Source organism: Stegostoma tigrinum, chromosome 12 (genome assembly GCF_030684315.1).
Source record: "Stegostoma tigrinum isolate sSteTig4 chromosome 12, sSteTig4.hap1, whole genome shotgun sequence".
Classification (NCBI taxonomy): domain Eukaryota; kingdom Metazoa; phylum Chordata; class Chondrichthyes; order Orectolobiformes; family Stegostomatidae; genus Stegostoma; species Stegostoma tigrinum.
The window spans coordinates 43487011-43499340 of record NC_081365.1 but is presented as its reverse complement, the minus strand read 5'-3'; the positions used below and the strand labels follow the sequence as shown (position 1 = coordinate 43499340).

Genomic DNA, 12330 nt, shown 5'->3' with positions numbered 1-12330 from the left:
ATGGGTTATGCAAAATCTTGACGCCCTGATCGAGCAGGAATTTCATAGTCTGTGGATCACTGGACTCAATACTTCTGCAGCTATTGCTTCAGACGTAGCTATACTGACATGCGGGGAAAAAAAAAGATGTTCATCAAGTAGTCATTTGGCTATTAATGTCTGTGCCAGTTCTTTGGAAGAGGCATCTAATTAGACCAATTTTTCCACTGCTTCCCCATAGAATGGAAAGTTTATCTTTATCCAGTATATATCAAACTCCCTACTAAAAATAAAATCAAATCTGTGGCCATTATCTCTTCATCAGAACTAGCTAGAGAAAACATGCTAATTTTCGATCCAGATTTTTGCAAAATAATAATAATGTGGCCTCTGGCTAATGATTCTCCTGCCAGTTGAAGCAGAAATTCACCCCCATCAAAACTCCATTAAATCTCCACTCTTAACATTTCTGCTTGAAGAGAACAATTCCAGCTTCGCTAGTCCCTCTAATCATTGGCATCTCAACCCTCTCCCAAGGCTATGACATCCTTCTTAAATCCAGTGCCCAGAACTGGGCTTAATAATTCAGCTGATGCTTAACTGTTAATTTGCACAATTATTGTGTGCATTTTAAAACAGTTTTAACAACTTGAATGACATTCAAAAATTTTCCTTTTTTCTTGCACTGCTTTTAAAACCCTGCCACTTAATTCAAATTACTCCATTTTTCTTTCAATAGTTCAACAATTCATATTTCTCTGTATTAATTTTATTTGTTACATGTGATACTGTGTAGGACATTGTTTAAATGCAAGCTCAGACTTTGCTGACTTGAAGGGCAGCTGGAATCACTGTGGAGCATGAGGCCAAGAGGTTTCTGAAACATAGCTTTGGAAGTTGACCATTCAAGATAGAGAGAAATCAGAAAAGCAGATGGGTAGCCACCTATAAAGTAGAAAAGGACAGGAAAATACATGGGAACACAACACCTGCAAGTTCCGCTCCAAGCCACTCAACATTCTGACTTAGAAATATGTTGTCATATCTTCATTGCTACTGGGTCAAAATCCTGCAATTCCCTCTCAAATGACATTGAGTGTCTACTTATAGCAAATTAACTGCAATGGTTCAAACTAACTTTCAAGGGCAACAAATACTAGCCCAACCAGCGATGCCTGTGTCCCACAAGCAAACTGAGAAATTGTTGTAGGAATCTGGTGGGTGTGCTCAAATTTCAAAATACTATATAGCAATGGAGACTACTGCGAGTGAAAAAAATCTTGAATGAGTGCAATTAGACCCCTGGCATCAATGGGCAAAGGACTGCATACGGCAGAAATGGAAAGCAGAGAAATGTCACTAATTTAATTATAAAAAGTGTAGATTCCTAAATTAGGGACAAGCGACAGGTATTTCTATAATCATCCCTGCAATAGGAAAGATGTTGTGAAACTTGAAAGGGTTCATAAAACATTTAAAAAGGATGTTGCCTTGTTTGGAGGGCTTGAGCTACGGGGAGACATTGAACAGGCTGAGGCTATTTTCCCTGGAGCACTGGAGGCTGAGGGGTGGCCTTACAGAAGTTTAGAAAATCATGGAGTGGCATGGATAAGGGGGAACAGACAAGGCCCTTTCCCCAAGGGAGACTGAGACTATAAAGGTCATAGTTTTAAGGTGAGAAAGGAAAGATATAAAGCTGACCTAAGCAACAACTTTTTCATGCAGAGGGTGGTGCACGTATGGACTGGAGTTGCCAGAGGAAGTGGAGATGGCCGGTACGACTACAATATTAAAAAAGACATCTGGACAGGTAAATAGTTAAGATTGAGAGTGATATGGGCCAAATGCTAGCAAATGTGATTAGATTTATTTAGAGTATCTGGTCAGCACGGACAAGCTGGACTGAATGGTCTCTTTCTATGCCGTAGAGCCCTAGACTCTATCCTTTCCAGCATTTTGCCTCTATGATTGCTGGGTAAAACTACATCATGGAAGAAAGTGCTGAATACTTGATAGGACGAATGGAGTCAGTACCAATGGCATAGAGAGGGTAAGCAGTGAAGAGTTTTTGTTAGACGTTTAGGAGCCAGGGAAAACCTCAAAAAAGGTAATGCCTGATACCAGTCAGTAAAATAGAAAAAGGATCAATAACTGGCATCTCGCAAAAGGGAGAGCTACAGAATCCTGAGGCATTGGGACTAGTTCCACAACAGGGGGCATCTGTTTAAAGGAGACACATTGCACCTTGTCACGCCTCTATTTAATATCTTCAATGTAAAGTTAAAATTAAATTGGCATGAGTGCATCATCAACATAATATAAAAACAAAAAAAAAGAGGGAGGCAGGTGTGTCGTGGTAATACCAGTGTACTAGTGGTCCAGAAATCTTGGTGACCATGGTTCAAATCCCACCTTGGTAGATTCTGGAACTGAAATTCAATAAATATCTGGAATGAAAAGGCTAACTTGAGGCATTCTTGATTGTTCAAGAAAAACTGATCTGGTTCCCTGATGCCCTTAACAGAGGAAAAGCAGCTGTTCTTACGTAGTGTAGTCTCCATGTGACTCTAGAACCTTAGCAGAATAGCTGATTCTCAAATGCTCTCTGAAATGGTCTAGTAAGCTACTCTGTTCAAGTGTGCTTAGGGATGGGCAACAAATGCTGGCCTAGTCAGTGATGGTCTCATTCAATGACCGACTAGAAAGTGTCAAACAATGCTAGAGAAGGAAGCAGTCCATGTTCATCTTTCCAAGAGCTTCACATTTGAATCACTTCAATCGTGTTCCTGCATCAGCCATTGCACTGGATTGACCGCTGAAAGTCACAAGTTATAACTACTGTTATTATGACAAAAGGTACCTGTTCACCTGATTATAATCTTTGGCATGGCTAACCACACATCTCCCTCCTCTAAGGTCTCTCCACTATCATCCAGCTCAACCCAAATATACCAGATTCAATCAATCACTTTCCAGTTGTGGACAAAGAATTACATGCAGTGGCTTATTTTCTTGTTCCTGCATCATTAACGCCTGACCCTCACAGACCTACCCTTGGCTTGTTTCTAATTCACATCCATGGGCTGCTCCTTGGTGACATCTTCCAAAACCACAGTATTTCAGCTTCCACATGTCGACACCTAGTGCTACCATATCATCACCTCTCTTGACCTCTACTATCCCTATGCTGCTGGATTGCTTATTCAACACCCAATTCCGGATAAGCGGAACTCTCTCTAAATAGTGAAAAGATTGAAGCAGTCGTCTTCAGCCTCCTCCACAAACTGTTTCTTACCAGTGACGCTATCCTTCTTTCTGGAAGCTGTCTGAGGCTGAATCAGGTCATTTGTAACCTAGATAACACATCCAACACAGAATAAATTCTGACTAGTTACCTATGTTATTACTATTTCTACCTCCATTTCATCACAACTCCAAACTGCTTTAGCTGGAGCTTGCTTCTGGAGCTATCATGCCTGCATACTTGGATCTGGCAACCTCCTTTTCCAAAATTCTTGTTCACTGTCACTGATAATAACTTCACTAATTCAAAAGATCATATAAAGTAATTCTTGTGCTTTCTTTAGTCATCTTATTAATGACCAACATCAGATTTTATAGGCTTGTACATCCACTGGAACATAACGTCAACATTTTTTGAAAATTAGCAACAAACATTTTCTGATTCAAGGAGACAATCAAGGTTTGCAGTGACAAATTCCAATAATTTAGTGTCTAATTGTTACCATGACAGATTTAGACAAGGACAGATGGGAAAAAGTCAGAATGGAGTGTCGACATGTGCTGATTGGGTTGGATAGCCAATTTTTTGTGTCTGCATTTTAAGGAAACCATTTGGGGAATGTTAACAGATTTTTGTAGAGAGTACCCCCATCTCCCAAAGCCTGACAAAAATCCTTAAAAAAAAAACAGGAGAATGATGGGAATGCACTTCACTTCTATTGGGATGAGCGCAGCTTGACACGCACCTCGGGCAAGAAAGCCTGCTCAAGTGGCACCCCATTCACTCCTTAACAATTCATCCCCTCCAGCACTGATGCACAGTAGTAGTAGTGTGAACCACCTACAAGGTACACTACAACAACTCTCACACGCTCCTTCGACATCAACTACTAAATTCATGACCACTGCACCTAGAAGGACAAGAGCAACAGATGCATAGGAGCATACAAACCATAAGCACCTTAACTTGGAATGTTGCTGCTATTCGGTCGGTGTCACGAAATCAAAACCTGCAAGTTCCAGTCTAACATCACTGAGTGTAACCTACACCATATAGACATAGGCAGTCCAAAGATGTGGCTCACTACCACCTTCTTGAGGGCAATTTGAAATGGGAAGCAATGTTGGACAAATCAGCAACCCCCATATTCTGTGTAGGAACAAAACAAAATCATGACGCATTGCCTGGTCTGCTGTAACAATCTTCCATATCAAAACATCTCTCAAAGTAAACCACATTTAGTAAACCCATGACTGTTGCTATTTCAAAATCCCACAAAAGACAATGAGACAAATAACGTTAATTTTTTTTTCTATTTTCTGATGATCTTAATTGAGGGAACAACAGTAATCAGGGCAGATGAATTCCCTGCTATTCTTTCAAAAAACATTGTAGGTTTGTTGTCCAAATGGATGTTAACAGAGCACTGACTGGCTAATGTCTTACGAAAAGAATTTCAAGCAATAATAGCTTCAACAGTATTGCACTGGTTTGCTTTAGAAGATTATGTGCTCCCATTTGGAATAGGTTCTTAATGAGCAACCATTAAAATTGTTACCAATTAAATCGAGTTGATGGAAATTGGGATCCCCTTTGAAACAGTTTGCTTTTAGTATTCCAAAGTCAGTACTTTGCGTTGAATGAGACCTCAATTAATTGTGTTACAATTGTAATTATCCTTTGACTAGCATTAAAAAAAGAATTTCTCAGGTGCCACACTACCATGTTGTGATTATGGAGTTGTAAAAGTAATAAGATTTTGGTCTTTGAAGGAATAAAAACTAACCTTCAAAATGGAGATGAGCAAACACTCATTTTGGCATCATCAGGAGCTGCTCATAGTCATTAGCTAAAAGGGTTTAGACAGCTGATTGGCACAGTGTAGATGGCTAACCTCAAAAATAAGGTATACCAATCAGGACAGGTAGGGAGAGATGTTTACAAGAGCAGCCAGGGAAATAAGCTACAATTTTCTAGGGGAAAGACCCCTACATCAGCCTGAGAGAAGAACAAAAACTATCGTTACCAAAGACCGTTAAAAACTACCAAAGACTGCCATAAAAGACTACAAAACATCAGGAATGTGAATTCAGTTCACTTACAATTCAAAAACCATATAGAGCATTCCATCCGAGCTGTATGTTTCTAGAAGTTCTACAATGTGTGGATGTTTCAGCATATGACAGATACTGGCTTCTCTTTTTAAATCTGATAAAAGAAAAATATAAATTGTAATTAGAAATGTACAATATTTATAGATATGTTGCATTATTATGACTGATGAATAAGACGACTGCTTAGGAAAAAAGTTTGCATTGTTTTTCCAGTTATGAACAAATAGGAACAAAGTATATTTCAACTGCTCCCACTGGGGACATATAGATAGAGCACCTAGTATGTGCATATGCAATAGGTCACGTACAGCTTTAACTGACAGTTGGGAAAACACAGCAGTCGATATGAGCTTATTCTCAGAGATACACAAAGAACAAAACTTGCCATTGAAGAATGTGCAATTAAAAGCATAAACTAACATCCTGCCCAAGTGGTGAAGATAACAGGGCTGATGGCGAACCTTTACAAGGCTGTGTTCAAACCACAATTAAATTAAGTTTGGTGTTAAGCTTAATTAGCCCTTTCTTTAAAGGACATTGTAGTCATGTAAAAAAATACAATGCAATTGTTTTAAATTAACCTGTTTAGACATGTCATGACGCTCCTTTGCACATTGTGACCCGAACCCAAACTTTCCGGCCCAGAGATAGCGGTATACCAGTGCAGTAAAAGAACTGCTGTAAAGTACAACATATATTTACAAAGATAATCCCAGTGATGCATGAGTACAGGCTGAGTACTTCAGTTGCACAGCGTGTATATTTTTAAGGCACTAAGCAGCCTCCCAAGGGACCAATACAGTGGGTAAGAAAGGTGCAGCCATTTTAAACTGCAAGCACACCATCTTCCATATGCTTTGGGAATAAAAAAAACTTCAAAAACTGAAATGAGCACAATGATAACAGATCCCTCTGCAATACAGATTGTCCTGAAACTGCATTTAAGAAAATATGGACTGCATGCAGCCTAACTGGTGCATGTAAATGGACTTCTTATAGACCACAAAATAAATCTTCATTTGCTGTGTCATTATTTTGAACTGAGTCACTTTATATTGAATATTGCTTGGAGGACTTTAGTTTTGAAAGAATACAGAAAACTGATTTAAAGTTTTCTGGAAATACTTGGAGTGGTGTCTTTAAAAGCGATAATTTAAAGTTCAATATGGATATTAGAGATTGGAGATTTTTTTTTGTAGTACATAGATTCTTATACATCACATAACTGCCTGCCTTGCAACACAGCATGGTTAGGACTGTTCTGAACAGTGACTACTTGGACATGTTCTTGTTTGCCTGGTTCAACTGGAAGAAAGCCTAATGAGAAAAGGCTAAGCAGTTCAGGGATGAATATGCCACTAAGCATTCATCAAGGGAATACAGTTGAATGGCCTCTTGGAGGAAGAGGCAAGTAATTTTAAAACTGTTTTAAGAATTCTGCATGCTGTGCTCCTTCCCCGTTGCAAGGATCAAGGACATCATGGAGATGATACAGAATATTCTGCAGAGCTATCAGTTTTGGCACACAAATAAGAAGACAGAGGTTCAACATGTAGCTTATTTGGATGGCAATAGCTTGGAAAAGAGGTAATGCAATGAGACCTGGGTAGCCTTGTACACCAATCACAAAGGAAGCATGCAAGCACAGCAAGCATGAAGATGACAAATGGTATGCTGGCCTTCATAGTAAGGGAATTAAACACAGGAGCAGGGATAACTTGCTGCAGGTGTGCAAGGTATTGGTAAGGCCATTCCTGGAGCACTGTGTGCAGTTTTGATCTCCTTATCGAAGGCAAGATATTCTTGCTATTGGTAAAAGGCAAAGTATTCGTAGGCCTACTGGACCATAAGGTTGCTCTCCCCTTAGACAGCGATCACTGCTGGTGGCTTAATCTGAAGCTCACCATACCTCAGGCGAGGGGGCAGGTTAAGGAGGACAGTCCTTCGTGGTAAACTCAAACTTACTAACCACGCCTTCTATATTCTCATCCAAATCATTTATATAAGTGACATAAAAAGGCCCAGAACCAATCCTTGTGGAACACTGCTGGCCACTGTCCTCCAGTCCGAAAAGCAACCCTCCACCATCACTCACTGTCTCCTGCCTTAAGACAACCGCATCCAATTGGCAAACTCATCCTGTATCCCATGTGACCTAACTTTACAATGTTAACAATTCATTAATCAGAAAAAATACTTCCCCAATTAGATTATAGTCTTCATAATTATGAACACCTCTGTCAGCACTTACCTTTCATTCTAATGAGAAAACATGCACCAGTCTATCCAGATTCTTCTTATAACCAAGGCATTTAGACCCTATTACATCTTAATTCATTTTACAACATTCTTCGAAAAGTAGACGTGCAAACATCAGTGAACTACTATCTAAACAAGGAGATGCATGGATCTGGCAAATTATGCTATCCAATAATTCATTAAGCCTAGCCAGCGATATGCAGTTTTTTGAATTTTAAAAGTAGGTAAGCAAAATCATAAAGATTTTGACAGCAGTCCTGTGTATCTCTTTTTTCTTGCTCCCAGGGGAGACAGAATGAAATCCCCAGTACAGTTGAGTATCCCGCAAGTGGAGGCAATCCGGGCATCAGCATACCTGAAGTGCAATGGGAGTGCCTTGTATCGGGAGAACTACTTTCATGATCATGCTCTCCCCTGCCATACCCACCTACTCCAGTCCATGAGCCAAACCTGACCCGAATCCATAGGACACAACTCAGAGTCTCTTTCAATTTCTCACTCTCAGTCCTTAATCTCAGATTTCCCTATCCACCAGCCTGAGCCTCCCTCAAAAGGTCAATAATTCAATTCAGTATTATTCAAAGCTAAAGGTATGATGAGGAACAGTCTGTCTTCAGTTTCCCAGTAACTCCTGTCTAATTCATTTGTGACTACGCATTGTGCGCTTTGCATTTTCTCTATTATAGCCTGAGAAATAAGGTGGTTATCATGTGCTGATTTAGAGATTTGGTTTGGGAATGGATCTCTTGATTTTGCATTTAAATGTGAAAAACAAATTCAGTATAAGTAACTTCAATTTAAGTAATGGTTCCCAGCAATGTATCTACTACCTGAAATAAGACACTCCAGTATATTGAGCCAAAAAATAATTCTGGCTTCCCTACTGCTTTGAGTAAACATCCAATTACCACCAATATATTCCAGTGACTTTGAGTTGATGGTTAAATCACAGAATTTGGTGAAGAGGCAATTCAGAGCAACATGTCTGTACTGGCTACCTTTACATACTGCAAGCTATACAATGCAGGGCTTGTCAAATATTAGGCAATGATGCAAGATCTTTATGGATGCTAAAGAAAGGATAATTAAAAGGAAATCAATTCAAAAAATTCTTTAGAGATAATAGGAACTGCAGATGCTGGAGAATCTGAGATAGCACAGTGTGAAGCTGGATGAACATAGCAGGCCAAGCAGCATCAGAAGAGCAGGAAAGCTTGACGCTTTGGGTCAGAACCCCTCTTCAGAAATGGGGGAGGGAAAGGGAATTCTGAAATAAATAGGGAGACGGGGAAGGCGGATAGAAGATGGATAAAGGAGAAGGCAGGGTGAAAGGAGACAGACAGGTCAAAGAGGCAGGGTCAGAGGCAGTGACGGTGAATGTAGGTGGGGAGTTATGGGGGGGTAGGTCAGTCCAGGGAGGACGGACAGGTTGGGGGAAGGGGGGTGCGGGATGAGGTCTGTGGGTAGGGCATCAGGTGGGAGGAATGGTTAGGGACGCTTCAAAATCAACTCTGAAGCCCACGGGTATCAATGTGGCTTCAAAATCTCCCCTCCCCTAAGCACATGCCAACCCAGCTAGTCCCCGCCTCCCTAACTATTCCTCCTACCTCAAGCCCCACCCCCATCCCCTACCCACTAACCTCATCCCACCCCCCTGACCTGTCTCTCCTCCCTGGACTGACCTATCCCTGCTCCCCACCTACCCCACCCCCAACACCCCACACCTACATTCACCTTCACTGGCTCTAGCTCCGCCTCTTTGACCTGTCTCCTCTCATCCTATCTTCTCCTTTATCCATCTTCTATCCACCTCCTCCGTCTCCCTATTTGTTTCAGAATTCACTTTCCCTCCCCCATTTCTGAAGAAGGGTCCGGTCCTGAAACGTCAAGCTTTCCCGCTCTTCTGATGCTGTGTTCCTCCAGCTTCACACCTTGCTATCTCAAAAAATTCTTTATATGCATTGGCACTTAAAGCCCACTCTAGGAATTCAGCATAATTTATTCTGCACACAGTGAATCTTGTATTGTCTACGGTAACCATTTTATTAGTTGCAACATTAAACCAACTTGACGTATTCAAAAAAGGGCAGCGTAGTTTTCGATATTCCAATATCTCTGCCTTGTGGGAAGAGCTACTGTAGCCTGAACCATGCTGGCACCAGTGTCCTGGCACATCAATTAACTGGGGCTTAGAGAAGGCTTTAATCCAAATAGAGGGAAGGGAGAGCTCAGGAGATGGGAAACGTATGGTTGCAAAGCAAAAGGATATCATAGCATTACAGGCCAGCTATTTGGATAATAGTACCCAAAGTGGAGTAGGAGTGTACTAACACAGAAAAGTTATAAAAGAGGGCCAAACGAGGGGGGAAAAATGGTAAAAAGGCAAACGACCATTCACAAAGTGTCTAGTATTCAGAACCAAGTAGATGAACTATCAGCCCAAATATAGGTTAATGTTATGATCTCACATCCATTGCAGAAACATGATGAGGAGATCAAAACAAGGAAATAAATATTCAAGGGTTTGTGACTTTTGAAAGAGTATCGGGACAACACTGTCGGTAGCAGATGGAATAAGTATGATAGCAAGAAATGATCATGGATCAGACAAAGTAGAATCCTTATGGGTGGAGATAACAAATAAAAAAGGGAAAGAAAATATGGTAAGAATAATCTATAGGCCTCCTGACACTAGCTGTACAGTAAGATAGAGAATAAATCAGGACACGTAACAAAAAGGCAGTTTATTCTGCATGTAGATTGGTATAGCCAGATTGGCAGAGGAAGAATGGTGGTACATCGAGCCATGGGGATTCTTCTACTATTGATGGCCCACAACACCTCGGATGCCCAGTGCTGCGTCGCTAGTTTGATTGTAAGTCCATCCCATTCAAGATGATGATAGTACTACACCAAATTCTCAATGCGTAGGTGGGACTTCATCTCAGCAAGGTCTGACGGTGGTGACTCTTAACGATACTGTCATGGAGAGATGCATCGATATGCAGATCGATGAGAACGAAGTCAAGTACATTTTCACTTTTGTTGGTTCCCTCACCTCCTGTTGCAGCCCAATTAGCTGCAATGTCCTTTAGGACTCAACCACCTCCATCAGCACTCCTGCTGCCAAGTCACATCGAAATCCCTCACCCAGAGTACATTTTGCACCCTCAGTGCTTCCTCCAAGTGGTAGTCAACATGTATCAGCATTCATTCATCAGCTAAGGGAGCGGGTTATGTAGTATGCAGCAGGAGATTTTCTTGCCAATAAGACTACAGAGTGCCTAGTGTTGAGGATTCCTAACCATATACCACCTGTGTAAGAATCACAAAAGCTATGCTTGAAATTCAGTGAACAACAGGGAAGGCTAATAGAATGTTGGCCTTTATTTCAAAGGGAATAGGGTCTGTTTCCAGTTGTAAGACTCTTCAGTCCAACTCGTCCATGCCGACCAGGTATCATGAACTGAACCAATCTCATTTGCTTGCACTTGGCCTGTAAGCCTGTAAATCTTTCCTATTCATGTACCTGCCCAAATGTCTTTTAAATGTGCTAACTGTACCCACCTCTACCAGTTCCTCTGGCAGCTCATTCCATACTTGGACCACCCTCTGCAGAAAAAGCTGTCCCTCAGGTCCCTTTTAAATCTTTCCCCTCGCACCATGAATCTTGCTTTGATTCCCCTACGCTGGGGAGCACCTTAGTTATTTACCTTACCTACGTCCCTCGAGATTTTACAAACCTGTATATGGTCAGTCCTCAGCTTCCGATGACCAGGGGAAAGAAATCTCAGCTTATCCACCCTCTCCTTATAACTCAAACCCTCCAATCCTGATGACATTCTTGTAAATTATTTACCCTTTCCAGTTTAACAACATCTTTGACGAACGAACTTGACGGGCTGAATGGCCTACTTCTGCCCCTATATCTATTGTTCTTTATGCTGCTTAAACAGATTATCTGATCACTGATCTCAGTACTGTTTGTGGAAGCTTACTTAATGCAAACAGCTTGCGCGCTTACAGAAGAAGTGAAATCCAACCTGGTTGGCATGGACAAGTGGAATGAAGGTTCAGCTTCCGTGCCGTATGACTTTGTGACTCTATATTTCAAACAAAACACTTCAATAGCTATTCAGCACTGTGGGGCATCATCTTGTGGAAGGTGCTATAAAATTGGACGTTCCAGCTTTAAGCGCATTGGGTCAATTTATTATATTAAAGTGGTTTCTTAGTTCATTTTTTAGTCTGATATTTAAAGCAGCTGGATGCAAGTACAAATTCTGCAGCAAATACCAGATGATGAGTATTCTTGCTTCAAGTGATTAAGGCGAGAGAGAAAACAGATAAACAAGTCAGCGACAGGTTTTCATTTTCCAAGCACCTTAAGTGAAATCTAAAGCTATATCAAATAACTCTCAAAAGCAGGAAAGAAAAGTTTCCAAAAAGACATCTACGTCAACGGATTTTTCAGAGTCCATTGTGCACTTCACAACAAAGTCAAAGCAGTAAAGAATAACTAATTGGAAAAAAAGATATGTATAACTTCTGCTGTACAGCTTGAAGATCTTGGTTAATGTGGAATAGCCAATTCAATGGAAATAATTTCAAGACTAGACTTTGCTGAAACCTATGTGCTGATTTGCCATTGAAATTCCTGATATGTTAGGCAGAAACAAATAACGGTCTCAAAGACTTCATGAAATGATATTACTCCATTGTCACAAAATGCAA

General features: G+C 40.8%; 1 protein-coding gene across 15 annotated transcripts in view; it reads right to left on the bottom strand.

Moving 5' to 3' along the window:
* caska (calcium/calmodulin-dependent serine protein kinase a) overlaps positions 1 to 12330 on the bottom strand; it is a 408353-nt gene that overhangs the window by 308880 nt on the left and 87143 nt on the right. For all 15 annotated transcript variants that reach the window (XM_059650307.1, XM_059650309.1, XM_059650310.1 and 12 more), the window contains one exon: positions 5326 to 5431. In XM_059650307.1, coding sequence (XP_059506290.1) covers positions 5326 to 5431 — 106 coding nt within the window. The remainder of the gene's footprint in view (positions 1 to 5325; positions 5432 to 12330) is intronic.